Source organism: Caretta caretta, chromosome 2, assembly GCF_965140235.1.
Source record: "Caretta caretta isolate rCarCar2 chromosome 2, rCarCar1.hap1, whole genome shotgun sequence".
Taxonomy (NCBI): Eukaryota; Metazoa; Chordata; order Testudines; family Cheloniidae; genus Caretta; species Caretta caretta.
In genome coordinates this window covers 225,122,846-225,142,801 of record NC_134207.1, presented here as the reverse complement: position 1 = coordinate 225,142,801, position 19,956 = coordinate 225,122,846, and the positions used below count along the sequence as shown (strand labels likewise).

General features: G+C 39.1%; 1 protein-coding gene across 6 annotated transcripts in view; it reads left to right on the top strand.

Annotated features, from left to right (window-relative positions):
• The window catches only part of AKAP9 (A-kinase anchoring protein 9), a 212,436-nt gene that overhangs the window by 112,906 nt on the left and 79,574 nt on the right, over nt 1-19,956 (top strand). For all 6 annotated transcript variants that reach the window (XM_048838118.2, XM_048838116.2, XM_048838113.2 and 3 more), the window contains 8 exons: nt 293-431; nt 1,281-1,378; nt 4,186-4,297; nt 4,773-4,971; nt 12,055-12,151; nt 12,981-13,073; nt 15,430-15,789; nt 19,539-19,763. In XM_048838118.2, coding sequence (XP_048694075.2) covers nt 293-431; nt 1,281-1,378; nt 4,186-4,297; nt 4,773-4,971; nt 12,055-12,151; nt 12,981-13,073; nt 15,430-15,789; nt 19,539-19,763 — 1,323 coding nt within the window. The remainder of the gene's footprint in view (nt 1-292; nt 432-1,280; nt 1,379-4,185; nt 4,298-4,772; nt 4,972-12,054; nt 12,152-12,980; nt 13,074-15,429; nt 15,790-19,538; nt 19,764-19,956) is intronic.

Below are 19,956 nucleotides of genomic sequence, written 5' to 3'. Positions count from 1 at the left end.
ACAGTGTCAGTTTCAGTGCTAAGGCGATATTTTTTTGTGAACCACCCCCTCCCCACTTCCCACTGTTTTTTATAAATGCAGAATATTAAGTGTCGTTTATCATCTGAAAACTTTGCAAACAGACATATACAGCTATTTCCACGGAAGTTACTACCCCAAAGATACTGCTTTATGGATGCTATTTTTCTATTTTGTTTCCTCTGTCTGTTGTCTTTAATATAGTCATAAATAATCTGCTGTAGCCTGAACTATCTTTATTTCTTTTTGATATTTTTATTTGTTTGTCATATAGCTTCTCTGCAGTGTTCAGAGTGAACAACACTCAACTCCTATCAAAGTTAGTCCTGGAGAACAAGACATTTTCCATGTTCCTACTGTTGAGAGAAAAGAACCTGACATAGAATTACCAACGCACAGAATTCAAGCTCAAGGTAACACATGTAGTAACTTTTAGATATTGCTGACAACGCTATATTAATATACTGGTATTTATAATTAATAATCTAAGGCAGTGGTGCCCAAACTTTTCCTCTCACACCCCTCTTACCAGTAATAGAATATTTCAATGCCCCTCTGGGCCGGAAGTGGAGTCGCAGCGGGGCCGGTGGCCGGGGCAGAGCTGTGGCTGAGAGCGGGGGGCAGGGGCCAGTGGCTAAGCCGGAAGCAGAGCCGGGGCCGCAACTGTGGCGGGAGATAGGACCAGAGAGGGTGAGGGTGGCGCTCCCTCCCCACCCCACTGTGGGGGCTGGCCCAGGCCCCACTGCGCCCCCCCAGACGTTCCTCCATGCCCCCCTAGGGGGTTTGCGCCACAGTTTGGAGATCACTGATCTGAACTCAGTATTAATATGTCAGCTCAACCATTTTTATATACCCCTTTTATTTCTGCATATGATTCCGTTGCTTATTTACATCACCAATTAATCAGCATTCAAGATGCCTCAATATTCTGAATCACTCTTATTTTTTGAGTGCCATCCTGTGCAGTGCTTATTGTAGTGGAAGTTTCAGATAGATAATGTGAGGAGATTGATTTTCCTGTTCATACAACAGGAGAAGCTAAGCAGTTCTACCATAAATTATAAACAAACAAATGAATACTAATGCATAAACATTTGTACAGCCCCTCTCCCACTTACAATAATGGAGTAGTATAACGGTAATGGTAATAATCCTCTTCAGTTAAGAATTTGTGAGCAAGTTGATAAATTAAAAATACAATATGTAATGATGCAGTAACTGTGAATTTAATGAAAATGTCACCAGCTCTCTTTGTAATTTAGCCTTGCAAGAAAGTATGCAAATTCTTCTGAGCAAGATAATGGAAGAATACAACAGGCTGATGGCACTTCATACACAGTTTATGAGGGACTGTAAAAAGGTAAACTATTTACAATTCCATATGATTATAAAGTGGGTATGCAAACCAGATGCTGGTTGTGGATTCCATCTATTCCTTGTTTATTAAGTCCCAATCCTGCAAACACGTCCATATTTAAATTTGTGTATGTAAACTTCACTTGGCCCATTTATTTCATGAATAAAATGAAGCACATGTGCAAGTTTTTGCAGAATTGAGGCCTTATATATAAAGACCATTTAATGACTGTGTAATGTACCTGGATCTAAGAAGGGGAAATGAACTTTTCAAAATTAAATGGAAAACCCTCTTAAATGTGATGTTTTATGTCATGTAATACTCAGTTGGTATTCTTGGTGAAAAAAGTTAACACTAACATTCTTATAATGTTTCAAGGTGATTTTACAAGATATTTTTATCATCATCATGGCATATCCCAATGGGACATGGCCTCCTTGCAGATCGAGTGCAATCTGAATTATTCTCTGGCTTGGTCCTTAAGGTGGCCTGGCGGAATGTTCAATTTATGTCCATCACTAGCAATTTAATCTGACCATCAAAGCTTTTGCTGCCCCCCATAATCGTCAGCCATATACTGCCATTTCTTGATAAACTTGCTTCAGAATTCATTGTTCTTCCATTCTAATATGTCCATACCAAGAAAGCCACCAAAACCAAAGTAGTGCTGATGGAGGTGGATGCTGGGTTTGGCTTCAAATATCCCCATTTCTAATCTTGTCCTGCTGTTTACTATGGAACCACCAAATGTCAGGTTTTGTGCTATTTTTTACATTTTCTTGGAAATTATGTACTAATTGTCCTTCCCGAAGAAAGTAGTTTTGTTAAAATTTGTAATTAATTTGTGATTAACGTGTTATTGTTTAATTAATGTCATACATATGGTTCCTAAAACAAGTACTTAGCCAAGTCTGGTCCTGAGAAATTTGAGGAAAATAAATATAGTTCAGTCATGATTTATAGCTCAGCCATTTTTAGTATATACAATAGATTCCGCTTACTAACAACCCCTCAGCAGATGGCCAAAATTGGCCATTAACCTGCAATTGCCAATAAGAGAGAGGCAGTTCTGCAAGGCTGCAGCCAGAGAAGGAAGCTCAGAGGCTCGAGGTACCTCTCCTTGTGTTTTCCAGGCTGCATCCTCCCCTGGCACCAAGGCCCCAGGTTCAACACATCCCAGTGCTACCTTCACTGGTTACAGCCCTGCAAACCTTTCCACAAGAGGCAGGGGCTCTGGAATATATTGAACCCAGTCCTCAAGGCAGGACGCAACCTGGAGAGCACAGGGGAGAACAAATACTTTGTAGCCTTCGCACCACCAACAGCCCCATTCCCTGCTGCTGCCCTGCCAGCAGCCTACCCTGGGGCCTGGGTTCTGCATGTCCCATTGCTTCTGTCCCTTGCTGCAGCCCCGCAAACCTGCCTGCGGCCAAGGCTTTCCACAAAAAAATTGTCACTAGCCGGCATGCCTGTTGCTAATGTCCAGGCCAATTAACATTATAGTCATTGCATGGTATTGGTTCCATGTTCCCATGGACAGAAAGTTTTTATTAATAGGGTTGCTATTAAGCGGAATCTACTATATTTTGAAGGTTGTCACTTTTTATGGGTGTTGCTGCTGTTTGCTTTTTACAATTTTGGTCATAGGCACAGGTAGATGTATAAAATTGAGCAATTACATAATGTAAAATTACACGGATAATCTTATTTAAAGAATGACCCATCAAATATCCTGTTTTTTCTTTCTTATATGTATAACTTTGACTCCCTATTCAGTGGAAAATATACATATTCATCTAAAACAGGGAAGTGCCCAAAGACTGCATACAGCATGTTGGCTGTGCATTGGCCTGATCTGTTTAGAACACAGGCTGGAAAACGTATTATGAAATAAGATTAACTAGCTAAATCTAAAAAGAAATGGAAAAAAATTGAAATGTTTTGAAAATAAGTTTCCTACACTGTTACCTATGAACAAATTCAGTAGTCTTAAATAAAGATTTTTAAATTCTAAGAGAGAAAAACTTCAAATAATCTCAGAGAGGTCCTATATTTTTAAAAATAAGTATAAAAAGAATAGTCTGTGGGTAATCTGACCAGTAGTAAAGTATTTCTTCTTCCTTAAGCTAACTTGGATTCCTGTTACCTGCACCTTATATATGCTAATATTTTATAGGTAAACAGAACATGAGCTTTCAATATAGAGTAAAAATTCTCATTGAGTTCATTCTAAGCTTTTTTTACATGCATGACTTAGCTTTTATTGAAAAGCAGGAGGGAGAGACGTGCAGCATTTATAAAAGTCTCTATGAATTCCACTTGGTGGATCTGTTAACAAGATGGTTTGAATACATATGTAACCAGCAATATTCCACCTATTACCATAAGACCAAATGGATCGTCTTTGCAGTGTTCCTGCCCTCCATATCTTGATATGCTCGATACCGTAGATCTTAAGACCGTCTTTGGGTAAATAGCACAGTATTCTTTCATACAAATATAAGATGATTTTGATGAAATGGTCATTTTTCTTACTGATGTGCCATCAGTAGAAAATTTGATAATAGTACAGACAATGTATCCTGCATTGCTTTATATTAAAAGGTTAAATGTGATATATTCAGTGGTTACGTTTAGAAAGAGGTTGCAAAATATGCATATGTGGTTATGTGTATGTATTTTATATATATGGTAGATTAGGTGCAAGTAAAGTATTAGCACTAGTGTTATGCTTTCAGGACAGTTACAGTTTCTATTCTTGATTTAAATATTATTTAAATTGTCATTTGTTTTTACTGTACTTTTCCTAGGTTGAAGAGCAACAGACATCATATGTTGAACTGGAGCATCGAAAAGAAGAGGAAAGCAACTGTTTACAAATGAAAATAGAAGACTTCCAGACCCCTTCCCAGGACCTTATTGGTAAAGAGATACATATGCAATTATTTGTAATGTCTATAGCCATAAAGATGAACAAACCGCTTTAAATCAAAATTTGTTTCCTGTGGATAAGACAAGGTTAAACACCATAAGTACTGAGGATTCTGTCATCTGATTTATGTGCTTTTTGTTCTTATAAATCTCTGGAATGTTGTTTAGAAATTCAGCTGATCTGCTCTAGAACTGTTCAGTAATATTTTTTTTGTTTTCAGCAATTAAAGGGATTATTAATATTACCTCTAATAAGAGAGAGAGAGTTCTTGTGTTGTTTTGTAAGATTGTTGTTGTTTATAGAAAATAGGATTGCTCTGCTATCACAATAAAAATAATTACCTTCATTAACATTTTATGAGATCTTTGATGTTATTGCTAGTCACCATTTTACTATTTCAAATAGACTTTCTATGTGTATTAACATAATTAACTGATTTTCTCCCTTCAAATTACCCATTTATAGATCTTATGGTTAGAGCATCTCATTGGGAGGAGATGGAGAACCTTAAAACACAACTTGAAGGACAACATGCTCAAGAAATTGAGCATCTCCGATCCTATTTCCAGCAGCAGTTGAAAGAAACTGAAGAGAGATACACTACAGAGATTGCTCATTTACAGAATAGACTTCAGGATGTCAGTGAATCCCCTGAAGATTTCAGGTATCCCATGATCTGTATCCTCCTTTTCTATAGAGTTTACCATGTTGTACTGAACACCATATGTAAACATTAGTGTTTTCAAAAATCTAATGCGTGCAAAGCTTCATATTTTATTAACATCAGAATATGAAAAAATCATCAAATTATATGAACGTTTTTTTACTCATCCCTTTTTTTTTTTTTTTTAAATCAAGTATTTTACAAAGAAATGATGTAACCCAGGGGTCGGCAACCTATGGCACGCCTGCAAAGACGGCACGCGAGCCAATTTTTAATGGCACTCTGCTGTCTGCCTGGGTCCCGGCAGACAGCAGTGTGCCACTAAAAATCCTGCCTGGCCCGGCCTGCTCTTTTCCGCCCCCTGCCCACTGCTCTTTCCTTGCAGGGCAGGCAAGCTTCCCCCGCCCCCGGCCTCTTCCCCCAGCGTGCTGGGTTCCTGCCCCTCCTTCTCTCCCTCCCCGCGGCCGATCAGCTGACGGCCCTTGCGATGAAGCGGGAGAGGTAAAAGCGGAGCCGCAGCGCGCTCTCTGCTCCGGGGACCTTGGGGAGGGGGGTGGAGTCAGGGCATATCCCCTCCAGCCCCCTGCTGTGAGCCCTGCACCCCCCCACACTCCCTAGCCCTCTGCCCTCACCCCCAAACCCTCCACACACCCCAGCCCCGTGCCTTGACCCCTGCACCCCCCCCCACAACCCCTGCCCTGACTCCAGTGCCCTCTGCCCTGACTCCTGCACCCTCCTCACACACCTCCAGCCCCCTGCCCTGACTCCTGCACCCCCCACACATACCCAGCCCCCCCCCCACCCCATGCCCTGACTCTTGCACCCTCCACATCCCCACTCCCACCCTGAGCACCAAACGGGAGCTCCTGCGCGTGTGCGCACACACACATACACCCCCCCCCACACACACACATTCCCACCTGCACCCCTCGCACCAAATGGGAGCTGCCCAGGAAAGCGCCCCACACCCAAACCTCCTGGCCCAACCCAGAGCCCCCTCCCTCATTATAGCTCCTGGCCAGACCCTGCACCCCAACCCCCAGCCTGCTCCTTCACCCCCTGCCCTGTTCTCAGCACACTCCCACCCTCATCTCAGTGCAGAGAAAGGAAGAGAATGGCTAGAACCAGGGAGAAGGTAGGTACTTACTCTATATGGACAGGGCTGGGACTGCAGCCTGGCAGCGGGCTGAGCCACTCAGTGCACTGCCAGTCTGGGGTCCCAGCCGCCAGCCCCGCTCAGCCCACTGCCGGTCTGGGGTTCTGGCTGCCGGCCCCTTGTCAGCCAAGGTCCCAGCCGCAGGCCCCGCTTAGCCTGCTGCCGGCCTAGGTGAACGGAACCCCAGGCCAGCAGCGGGCTGAGTAGGCCGGCGGCATAAGATCAGCATTTTAATTTAATTTTAAATGAAGCTTCTTAAACATTTTGAAAATCTTGTTTACATACGACAACAGTTTAGTTATATAATATATAGACTTATAGAGAGAGACCTTCTAAAAAATGTTAAAATGTATTATTGGCATGCAAAACCTTAAATTAAAGTGAATAAATGAAGACTTGGCACACCACTTCTAAAAGGTTGCCGTCCACTGGTGTAACCAGTATGAACTAAATGAGGGAGCAGTATCTGGTAACTCAGAAATTATTGAATTCACTATTTTACAAGTATTTCTCTAATATATCATTGCAAATTGTTGTATGTTATACCGCTGCAACAGATTTGATAGTTACCCTTGAACATTTGCAAATTGTACTCATTACTTCATGTTACTCAATATATAAATTATTTAATATTTGATGTATTCAGTACAGTACTTGTTACCAAGTAGCATAGGAAAGGTGGGGCGCAAACCTCCCAAGTAGCTGTGGGAAATGAAAAGGCACAGCCACTCCCTTTCCCCACTGCCTTTCAGAACCCTGCCAGTCTGAACAAAACCACTCCCCATCTCAGTCGGAGGCCGTTCAAGCTAGCCATGTCTGCTTTGGCAAAAAGTGGAGAAAACATATTTTTTTCTTTTTGTTACACTTTCGAGTTGATATGTCTTTCCTTCCCTTTCTTAAAATACATTTCTACCCTGAGAAGTGACTATGTAAAAATGCAAAAAGAAAAGGAGTACTTGTGGCACCTTAGAGACTAACCAATTTATTTGAGCATAAGCTTTCGTGAGCTACAGCTCACTTCATCGGATGCATTCAGTGGAAAATATAGTGAGGAGATTTATATACACACAGAACATGAAAAAATGGGTGTTTATCATGCACACTGTAAGGAGAGTGATCACTTAAGATGAGCTATTACCAGCAGGAGAGTGGGGGGGGGGAGGAGAAAACCTTTTGTAGTGATAATCAAGGTGGGCCATTTCCAGCAGTTAACAAGAATGTCTGAGGAACAGGGGAGGGAGGAAATAAACAAGGGGAAATAGTTTTACTTTGTGTAATGACTCAACCACTCCCAGTCTCTATTCAAGCCTAAGTTAATTCTATCCAATTTGCAAATTAGTTCCAATTCAGCAGTCTCTCGTTGGAGTCTGTTTCTGATGTCTTTTTGTTGAAGAATAGCCACTTTTAGGTCAGAAATCGAGTGACCAGAGAGATTGAAGTGTTCTCCGACTTGTTCATATTCCGACCTACTCGTGATGACAACAGCACCTCCTTTGTAAACCTGCTGAAGTGAATAAACAGATTGACAGAGCCAGAAGAGTACCCAGAAGTCACCTACTATAGGACAGGCCCAACGAAGAAAATAACAGAACGCCACTAGCCGTCACCTTCAGCCCCCAACTAAAACCTCTCCAACGCATCATCAAGGATCTACAACCTATCCAGAAGGCCGACCCATCACTCTCACAAATCTTGGGAGACAGGCCAGTCCTTGCCTACAGACAGCCTCCCAACCTGAAGCAAATACCAGCAACCACACAACAGAACCACTAACCCAGGAACCTATCCTTGCAACAAAGCCCGTTGCCAACTGTGTCCACATATCTATTCAGGGGAAACCATCATAGGGCCTAATCACATCAGCCACGCTATCAGAGGCTCGTTCACCTGCACATCTACCAATGTGATATATGCCATCATGTGCCAGCAATGCCCCTCTGCCATGTACATTGGTCAAACTGGACAGTCTCTACGTAAAAGAATAAATGGACACAAATCAGACATCAAGAATTATAACATTCATAAACCAGTCGGAGAACACTTCAGTCTCTCCGGTCACTCGATTTCTGACCTAAAAGTGGCTATTCTTCAACAAAAAGACTTCAGAAACAGACTCTCTCCAACGAGAGACTGCTGAATTGGAATTAATTTGCAAATTGGATAGAATTAACTTAGGCTTGAATAGAGACTGGGAGTGGTTGAGTCTTTACACAAAGTAAAACTATTTCCCCTTGTTTATTTCCTCCCTCCCCACTGTTCCTCAGACGTTCTTCTTAACTGCTGGAAATGGCCCAACTTGATTATCACTACAAAGCAAAGTCGTCGTCGCCCCCCCCCCGCCCTTGCTGGTAATAACTCATCTTAAGAGATCACTCTCCTTACAGTGTGCATGATAAACACCCATTTTTTCATGTTCTGTGTGTATATAAATCTCCTCACTGTATTTTCCACTGAATGCATCCGATGAAGTGAGCTGTAACTCACGAAAGCTTATGCTCAAATAAATTGGTTAGTCTCTAAGGTGCCACAAGTACTCCTTTTCTTTGTGAATACAGACTAACATGGCTGCTACTCTGAAACTTATGTAAAAATGGTATCTATTTACCCAGCTGATTGGCTTCTTGTGTGTACTCAGTCATGTATGCTTACTTTATGGGAAACACTAGGCCCTGGATTTACACACAGACTTAATGTTTGCAGGACCAGTACCTTAGTTTTTACAGCTTCCTGCTACTATCTGCTTTGGAGAACAAACACAGTGCCTTCTGAATACTCATACGGCTAGGCATGAACTCCCAGTGAGCATTTGAGCTTGTTTAAGGCCTCCTAGCCTGGTCAATTATCAGCACTGTAAAAATGGTACATTTGAAGTATTGTCAATGTGGATTTTATTAAAATCTATAGACTGGAATATCTGTACTGGCCTGGACAAGTTATCAGCCTTTATTATTAATTTCCTGATGCTTTTTAGTCTGTCACCGTTTGATCCTTTTTTAGACTTCTTTTTGTATACATGTTAATCTGCTGGTTTCATTCAAGTTAACTCTTTGTGAAGTGAAAATATTTAGCAATAAGTAAATACTCATGAGCATGCATCCTTTTTAGACTAAACATTTTAGATGATGCACTGTCCTGTTCATTCACTCCTGTATTCTTGAGCATTATGCAAGTTAGAAGGAAACCAAAGGTTTTCACATAAACCTAGAATTTAATGGGAAAAATACCCTTGCTTGGGAATAACTTAGTCTTCTGGGAACCAAATGTGTAGTTCTTCCTCTTTGTAGATGTGTTTACCAGGTAGCTGCTTTTATAGAGTTTTCTGGGGGGGGGGGGTCTTCAGTCCCCATCCTTACTTTGTTACTCCATTTGTAATCTGTGTAAGAGCTAAGCAGAGAATTAATTCCTTCCTTGCTGGGAGTCAGGTAGATCTTTTCACCAGGTTGCATTCCTGTCACATCTTGGTAAATAATTAATGGAACATGCTGTGTAATGCTATTTAAAAAGTAGAGTAATTTCTTAATTTATTGCTGAACTCAGTGAATCCTAAGATTGAGGAGCACCATACATTATAGTATAGGACTTGTTCATTACCTGACTTCTTTATAAAGAAAGCAGAATACATTTTGAATAAGAGTCCTAGAAATAATAACTTTTTATAGCTAAAATAATGAATTGTTGCTACCTTGAGAAAGTTATCAGGTATTTTGGATTCCTTGCTATTTCAAAGTTATCTTATTGAAGACATGGTTTTACATAAAATCTGCTTTTGAGAAAAAGCAAGCCTGAAAATTTGTATACATTTTAAATGTGTCAAAAGATCATAAACCTAGCAATAAAGAAGCTTAACGTCTTCTTTCATTCACCCTACACTTATGTCTTCTTTAGCAAGGCACTCATTTGTCTCATGATAGCAGAAAGTGAATATTAGAGGAAGGATTTGTGAAAGCCACAAATCTTAATAATTTTAAAGCCTGGTTTTAACTTTGGCCTTTTGTAACATCTCTCCTAAGAAGAGTATAGCCAGAGCTTTGAGCTTCCTTGTATCAACTTGCTGCAACAATGGGAGATTTAACATAACCCGGTTAGAACAGTCTGTTAACAAGCCACCTATATAATACAAGCAGGACATGCATCTCACTAGGGTGTAACAATTAAAAGGGCAGCAAAAAAATTGTGACCAGTCTTCCAGCTGATGTCTGGCCCCATCTGGTTTCTCCAGAATCTCAGCACCTCCTCTTCTTTAGCCTGCACCCTAGTAGTCAAACCTTGACCATTGGCTTCCCCTTAATTTTATGTTGGTGGTAAGTAAACAATAGCAGCAACCAGAGCTTGGCAGAGGCTGCTAGTCTCAATAGGGCTTTAAAAGGCAACCCTCCTGTAAGGATGGGAGTCTGTATAACTGAAGGTAGGGTGTGTAGATATTGAGAAAAAGGACATGTGGCTGGAAGATGGAAGAGTATTCTGTGGAGGGAGGGTTGTAAAGTGAGTGGGACTGGGTAGGATGATGTACAGTGAATGAGGCAGGGGACTGGACACTGAACAAAGTGGATAACAAATATCTCCCTCATTCACTATGCTCTGTCCATCTTGTTCCCTAAATTTCTAAGAAGTCCCATGGAAAATATTGTATGTCAGCAGTTCCATTGCACTTTGACCCCCTTCTGACAACAAAAATTACTATAGGACCCCTGGAGGGGGGACAGAAACAGGAGCCTGCCTGGGTCATGCCACCTTGGTTGGGGAGTGCCAAAGTGGAAGCCCGAGGGCTACAGCTCCGAGCAACAGGCCTGTAACCTGAGCCCCTCTACCCAGGGCTGAAGCTGAATCCTGAGCCCTGCTGTCTAGGGCTTTGTCTTTGACTTTGGGCTCCAGCAACTCTAATGCCAGCCCTGCTGACCCCATTAAAATGGGGTCAGGACCCACTTTGAGGTCCTGACCCACAGCTTGAGAACTGCTGTTGTATATGATCATGTAATTAAAGACTATCATAATCCACATACCGGGGGGTCAGACTTTTCATACTTCATTTTGTAACCTTAGCATTTTTTTAATATTGGATGGAATATTTGATTCTTTTGAATATATACACAGTAGTCACACTTTTTAAAAAAAATCTTCTGTTTTGAAAGATTCTATCAGTTTGAGACAGCATCCGTATGCTTGCAATTGTGAATACTGGTAGAACTGATATCTGTCAAACTTGTAGAAACTTTTGAAGTGTGATTACTGTAGTATGTATTTGGAAAGTTTTATGACTCGCTTCCCTGGCCACTAAGTAGGATGGATAGAAAACATAGAATGGAGGTGGGAATGACATATTTAGAATTGCCTAGAGTAGCAGAATGTTTGGAAGTGCATCTGGTCCTATTTCATCAAACTTTGTTATTGATTTTGAGTGGAATTTTAAAAGTGTCTACGTGACTTAAGACAATAGGTCCCACTGAGATCAAGAGGACTTGTGTTCCTAAGTCGCTTAGGCTCTTTCAAAAATCCCAGCTTTTATGTTTAAGTTTAAATTGTCAAATTGTGTAGTAACTAACATGCATAACTAAAAGTTTTTATTTTCATTACCTTTATCCTCCATCTCCCCTTTGCTCTTCTTGTTTGCCACATTCACTTATTTATTGTTTCAAATTAGACTGTAAAGTCTTTGGGCAGAGGCTCTGATTAGCTTTGTGTTTACACAGCATTTTTCTCAATGGGGCTGATACTGACTGGGGCATTTGGGGATTACTGCAATACAAATAATAAACAGTAATCATCATCATTTTGCATTTTACTATTAAAAGAGTACCACAGAATTTGTAAAATATGTGTCCTCTGTCACTAGTTTAATTTTTTCTTATATAATCAGCTAGAGGTATTAGGAAACTGAAATGAATATCTTGTAATATTAATATGTTCCCCATCTTTCTTTTACATTTTAGTATATCTGAAGAGTCACAGGGAAACTCTAAAGACTTCATGCAGAAAATGACAAAAACTGAAAGTCTTCATCAACAAAGTACAGATACGGCAGTAGAGGTACTGTATAATTCAGTTTGCCTATCAACAATATTATGTGTTTTCAGCATAATTTAAGTACCTTGGGATATAAATATTTACACTTCAACAAGACACCATTGACATTTGGGAATAATGTTTTGGAGTAATAAACAAATGATAATGATGATCTCAATAGTTATATCATATGTTTGAAGTGAAACATGAACATGAGTTCAGCCCATGATCAAGAAACAAATGAAAGTCCGATTTAAGTGTTTACAAAACATATCAAAGAAAATGTGTGTGTCATAGAAATTATGATGAGCAATAATCTTAGCTTTCATTTTAAAAAAAAGTTTCTAGCCCTGGTTGCAGAGGAAAGTTTGAAAATTTAATTCTTAAAGGCTCAAAAACCAGACCGCAAATAAAAAAAATCCAAAACTTTTAAGCCACCCTTAATATTTGTTGAGACCAGACTCATGATTTTTGAACTTTTGGGATTGGCAGTACTGTATTTCAGACTTGTTTGTAAGGCTCAATGACCTAGTCATGTCCCTTCTGCCCTTACCCCAGCTTCTATGCTTCTTGGGGCGGGGGGGGGGAAACAGTGCTGGAGAACTGAACCACCACTTCATCTATTGCAATTTTAGCTTTTGTATCTGATTTTGGAGCCACAGTGAGGAAAATTCCCTTTTCCAACTCTTTTTCTTTGTGGACCAAGATTACTTAAACTAATTTACAGGTAACCTTTAATTAAAAAAAAAAAAAAAAAAGGTTTAGAAAATTCAGTATCCTAGCTGAAACTTGTAGAATTGAGAAAGTAAAAGCAAGAAACCATGAATTAATATTTCATATTTTTTCCTTACAGTTTCCTAGTAAAATGGAATCAAAAGGTGATATGGACATTATTCAGCTGTTGGAAAAACAGTACCAAGGAAGATTAGAAGAAGAAATAGCTAAGGTATAACTTTATAGTAACAACTTTTTAAACATGTATAATGTGGTTTTATTTACTGTTTTTTACTATTCAGAAAATTACAGAACAAATATATTGTTATAGTTATATTTATTTATGGGAAACTATCTTTTTCTGATTCTTAACAAGGGAGAACCTTTCAAAGCCTGTAGGGAATCTTCTGCTTTTGACACAAGCTTAACGTGATAAGTAGGCCCATACTAATCCGCTTTATTTTTCTTTTTTCACTCATTCCTTTAGCATACACCAGTTAATCCTTTTACTTTCTTAACCAATACCCATCTTCCAGGGGGTCCTGCCCCTAAAATCCTCTGTATAACCCTCTCAAAATCTTCTCCGTAAAGGAAAAGAGCAACTTAATCAGTCTAATCCAATTTTTTTGAAAGAGGTGTATGATTACAGTTGACTGGAAACTTAGCTAAGTTTAGAATACTTGGGCTGCTTACCTGGTTTGTTCCATTTTTATTAATTTTTATTTTTATAAAAGGAGAAGAGAACTGATTTACTTTTCTGTATATCTGTACAATGTGAATACATTTTCTCCTTGTGCACCAACTGACTTTATTTTCATTAGAGAGACAATGTGGATGAGGTAATATCTTTTATTGGACCAACTTCTGTTGATAGAGAGACAAGCTTTTGAGCCACACACAGCTCTTCTTTAGCTCTGGGACAGATACTCCGAGCATCACGGCTAAATGCAAAGGGGAGCAGATTGTTTCGCATAAGTAGAGCCCTGCAAATCCATGTATATCCGCTTATATCCATGGATATCTGCATCGATGGAGACGGATGATGATGTATTATTTACCATCTTTGTGAATCGGATGCAGATCCAAATTTTTGTATCTGCACAGGCAGTGCTTAATTTGTGCTGGGGCTTGCCAGGGCTGAGCCCCAGCATCTCTCGGCATAGCAGGTCATAGCCCTGGCACCGACTTACTCCTTTGAGTCTGTCAGCTCCCGCATGCAAGGAGGCTGCAGCTCCAGCTGTTACTTCCTGGCATGGGGAGGCTGTGGCTCCAGCTGCAGTGTTTAATTTGCGCCAGGCCTTGCCAAGGCTGAGCCCCGGCACCTCTTTCATTAAAAATTAAGCACTGCGGGCAGGGCTCTAACTGTGAGATAGGGTGCGGGTGCTGGTGTGGATGCAGATGCTTATAAAAGGTGGAGTGCAGATCGCGGGTCACATACAAGTTAATTATCATGGAAGCACATCGGATGCGGATCCACATTTTTGTATCGATGCAGGGTTCTAAGCATAAGTAGTTAGGACATATTCTGAGGGACCATTCAAGGTACAGTGGCCCGTTAACAGTCTAAGGGCAAAAAGAGGGTGTTAGTGGGTTACAGATTGTTGTAATAAGCCATAAATCCAGTGTCTGTGTTCAGTCCATGAGTTATGACTGTAAGCTCCCAGGCTTGTCTTTGAAAATGTTGTGCAGGTTTCCTTAGAGGATGAGGACTCTAGTGGAGATTGTATAAAGAACTTAAATGAGACATTTCACATTTTACAGAAAGCCACTTTATCCAGTTGATGTCTAGGAAAACATCTGCAACTATAACAAAAGGTTTTGAAGAAAGTAGCAAGACACATAGTATGTCTGATCTATCAATCCTCATATCCTTTAAGAGTCTGGATCTTCATTCAGCCAAACTATCTTATCCTCACCATTACAAATTATTTATGAAAATCGGGAAGGGTGAGGGATTGAATGTCTTGCCACTTTCTTCAAAATCTGTTGTCATAGTTGCAGATATTTTCTTAGACATCAACTAGGTAAAGTAGCTTTCTGTAAAATGTGAAATGTCCCATTTAAGTTCTTTATACAATCTCCACTATGTCAGTTTTGTCATACTGCTGATGAAAAGAAATATCTCTCATCATTGCAGAATTTATTTTCTGATCTTGTACTCTCCATAAGTACATGAAGGTTATAGTGAAAAAATAATTCATCTCCTTTCATTATGAGACAGCAGAAATAGAAAAAAAAACAAGCGGGGGAAATCACTCAGTGAGATTAATAGGAGATAAAATGTAGAACTAATAAAGTAATAACTTATCATATGGTTTGTAGTCATCCTGGGGAATTCAGGCAATGGGAGGTTATAGCTTCAAATACTATAGATAGTTGTATTTCCAATAATATATCTCACTTTATAATAGCATATTTAAAAATATGAATTTTATTTGCTAACTGTGTTGCTTTTTTACCTTTTAAATGTATTTATTTCAATGTAAAATTTATTTATTCATATTATTGATGGGTAGCAACTAGTTTTCTTCTACAGTTGTAGATGCTGCTATGTATGAACTTCTAAAGGTTGCTTTTATTTTTTTCAGGTTATTGTATCAATGAGCGTAGCATTTGCCCAACAGACTGAACTGGCAAGAATGGCTAGACAAGAGGAAGAATCAGCACTATTGGTAGCACAAACAAAAATTGTTCATAAAAAGGAAGAATGTTTTGAAAGTAGGAAGAAGTGCACTGAAGATGAGCTAGACAACCATCTTATTAAGGAGAAGAAAGCAGACATTAAACATGCAGAAGAATTTAAACCACTTAGCAAGGAGCTGAGTGAAGAGTCCAGTGAGATTTCTTCTCTTGAAGAACAACTTGAATCAAGGGTTAAGCCTGGTTACATACTAGAACTGAGCAAGAATGAAATGAGGTTTCCAGTAAAAGTAGTGAAGGAAATATCTGTAAGTATATAAACATCCACCTGAGAAAATCTTTTGCTTTTCCCCCCTAGTACTACTAGGTAATTTAGGCCTAAAGTAATGGGGTTTTAAAAAATTGTAAATGGAAAAGAGTTAATTTTAACAGAAATGTTATGATTTATTTTAATTCTATGAAAATTAATATTTTATTTAGCAACTTGTGTGCTGTGTTTTAACCTAAATATTGTAGCATTACACTAATGTATGAGAACTGGAAAATAAAACTGAATATACTGAAAATGACTAATCCATTTTCATGATCAAAGCTTGTGAAATTCAAAAAAGTAAGAATGGCATAAACAGTGAAAAACTAGCTTGATTTTTAAAAATTATTTTAATATCAATAAATACATCTTACTAGTGACACATGAAACCTATATAAAGGGGATAAAATTGTGTAAATGTATTATTTTAACCCACCCATGTCCCTCTTGATATATAGGGGACATCATCTGAAAGGATAAAAGTGATAGCTAAAATATATTATTTTTAATAATCTCTGGGGGAGGAGAGGTATGTACAGAGCCCGCCATTCAATCCTAATAGCCAGACATTTGGCAATTTACAAAGTGAAGATGGGGAAATTTTTACTCTATTGTGTTTACAGGGCTACTGCAGCTCAATGACAAAGATAGGTTATTCAACTCACTCCATTCTGAACAAGATAGGATTGTAAGATCCACAAAGCTGAGGGTCCTCTGCCCCATGTTATGCTCACTCATTGTGTGCTGCCACATATGGATCGTCTGCAGAGTGGAGCTACGCACAGTGTAGGAGGGTGCATATCTTTTACAGTCCCCTCAGACTGTGTCCCTTCACCAGCTTAAATAGCAAAATTATCCTGTTGTACTTCTTTTTGGAATCATGGAGACAGAGGCAGTATATGTCCTGGAGAAAACTGAAATAAATATGTGGAAAAACGGATACCTGGAAAATGTTCATAGCAAAAGGTTAAGCTATGTCTGTAACAGAAATCTCAGCCAGCTTCCCTGTACACAATCCACTTTTAAGTAACTAAGCATGGAAATTGGTGTTAAAAGTTTCGTTTTTCCAATTTTTTATAATATTTCCATGGGTTTAGATTTAATCAAAATTGTATGTTCTTCTTCCTAGGGTGGAAACTATTGATATTTGTACAGCTGGGAGCTCATTAGGTTCAGTTTTAGGGGACGGTCAGCACCACTGATTAGTGAGAAAGCTTGATAATTAAGAATTGGCTGGAGTTATTTCCACCTCCTTTTTTTACAACAGAGATTACAATGTCAAGATAGTGAGTCCTCTGAATACTATATATCAGGGAATAAGAGACAGGAAAAAAATAAATGTGTCTGACAACAATTCTCTAGTTGTAAAGCATTATATAGGTGGAATTATAATTAATCTAAATTTTGTATTTCAAATAAGTAACCCTTTCACGTACAGAAAGGAACCAGTGAAACTTAGCTAGCCTAGTCTTCATTAAAATCTGATAGCACTGTATATAAATTTTGAGTGGTAGGATTCTCATATATTCATTCATAACTGGATTGAGATTTAATAATTTTTTATAGAGTAGTGAATTTGTTCTTCGGAAACTGTGTTTTGAGATTTGAAATCTGTTTCTATACAATGTTTAAAGTTCTAAACAAATTTATATTCTGTATTCTACTTGTAAAGATAAGTATTTGCAGAAAAGAGCTTCTGAAATTCATATTTTTACAAAGTTCGTGTCCTAAAGAGCATAAAGTTGGAATTGTAAAATGCTCACTCTTCCATATAATTTTAAATAACATGAAATGTGCATGATCAACTCTTGTTATGAGTGCACGGTGCAAGCATTATCTATATTCTAATGTCTGTTGTTGTCACTTGAACATAGAATGTACATTTTCAAATACTAATTTATCACTATAAACAACAGTGTACAATAGGAGAACTCAGCCAAACAAATACTTTATACGCTGTCCTGAAGACTTAAAAGTTAGAGCTGTGTGAATAACTGATGTTTTGGTTTGCTAGCAGTTCCAGAAAATTGGGAAAAATATTGTTTCAGGTCAACCCAAAACCTAAATTTATTAGAATTTTCAATGAATAGAAAAATGAGAAAAAAATTGTTTTGGGTCAAACAAAATGTGTTCAAAATGAAGGATTTGGTTTTAATAGATCTGGCATCTATGACTGTATTTTTTAATAAAAGCAAAGAAAATGAAGGGCTGTATTTACAAGGGGACATATGCACCGCCCAGAAAATGGAGGAGGAGGCTCCCAATAACTCGGAAGCAAGGGCACTCATGTAGGAGATACAAGTTCAAATCACTGCTTTTGAGCAGGGACTTCAAACCCAGGTCTCTCTTATTCCTGGAGTGCCCTAACCACTAGGCTATTAGCTATTCTGTAATGGGTCTCTCTTAGTCTCTTTTGTTGAAGTTGTTGCACTTTGTGTACAATTCTTAAACATTCATTGGAGCAGAGAGTGGTAATGACTCTAGCCTCGTTGCTCGGGCACTCACCTGGGAGTGGGAACTTCTGGGTTCCAGTCCTTGCTCCAGTGAAATTAATTATTAATTAATTCCAGTGAAAAATATTAAACAGAGCTTATACAAAGTGGAACAGCTTCAACTGGAGAGACTGAGAGAGACCCACCTCAGAATACCCAATATCATTGTTGTTAAGGCACTCACCTGGGATATGTGAGACCTGGGTTCAAGTCCCTAATCATGGGGCTCTTGGATATAAGGAGGGAGGGCACCTCCTCCTAATTTTTTTTGCACTCATGCAATTAACTGAAATGGACATGAATTTGCAAAATGTTTTGGTTGAAACAAAAATGCATTTTTCATTGGAAAAAATTTAATTGGAAAAGTCAACAAATTTCACCCATCTCTATTCAAGGTATAAGAGCACAGGCAGTTTTGTTGCTTGACAAAACAGAAGACTACAATACAAAAACAGAGGAATGTGTAGTTGCAATGGGCACATTTCAGATATAAACAAAAACTGTAACTGGAGTACCTCATGCAAGTAGTAGGCCATATGGATATTTTTGAATGTTGAATATGAGGAGGCTTTTGAAAATATGAATTGGGATCTATCCCAGGTATGGAAAAGTGTATGAGAAAGCAGTTAGTCAGAAGTGAGTCACACACACAAAGGGAACAGCTAGGAGCGATGCTTTTGGAGAACAAAAGAAGCAGTAGAGAGGAGAAGAGGAGAGTAATAGGTAGGAGTTGACTTGTGAAGTGCTTTGAAACTGAAGAAGAGAAACATTAATTTTATTCAGAAGAAAAAGGGAAGAGAAAAGTACAGAGAAATAAAGAAGAGTATATGAAATGTGGTCCAAGGAAGGTGATTCAGTGGTCGCATTTTCGATAGATTTGAGACGAGGAAGATAAAAGTGCAAAGCCTGAGTGCAGGAGGTTGCAATGAGGAAGGTTGGAGATAAGGGCAGGGATATTAATGTTACTTGGATAGAACTTTGTATATGAAATCCCTGCTCTCTCTCACCAACCCCAAAATATTAAACAGAGCTTAATATTTTTCTTTGTTTTGGAACATTACATCATTACATCTGTGTACTGTCTCTTAGTTGGGAGTATGTGATTCTTTAGCATTTGTCCTTCCAAGAAGCAGGCAACAAGTTGATTTCTTGGATGATAGATGTTTTGATTTGTGCAAATCTTTTTGAAAAATTGTTTAACCATTTCATATATGTACCTGCATATAAAATGCTAATAACAATTCAAATATTACAGCCTTATCATGAGATGGCAACATCCAGTACAGAAACCTCAAGTCAGCTGTTGCTATATGAAGAGCGTTTGGAAGACATGCGGCAGGAACTTGTACGACAATATCAGGAACATCAGCAGGCAACAGAACTATTGAGACAGGGGCATATGCAGCAAATGGAATGGCAAAAAGAAAATCAAGAACAACTCCTAGCAGAGCTTGATAGACTTAAAGTTCAATTAGCTGAGGTAATGTAGGGTCTGGGGCAATGGCAGGGCAGAAGAGTGGACTGACAGCTGATCTTGCCTTTTTAAAAAAAAGAAAAAAAGAGTTCTCACCACAATCAGCCCTAAACTGTCATGGACTAGTCTTGGTTGGAGCCTCAAGCAGTTCAACCATCTTATTGTTGCTGGGAAGACATTTAGCAGCCTGATCTCCTGC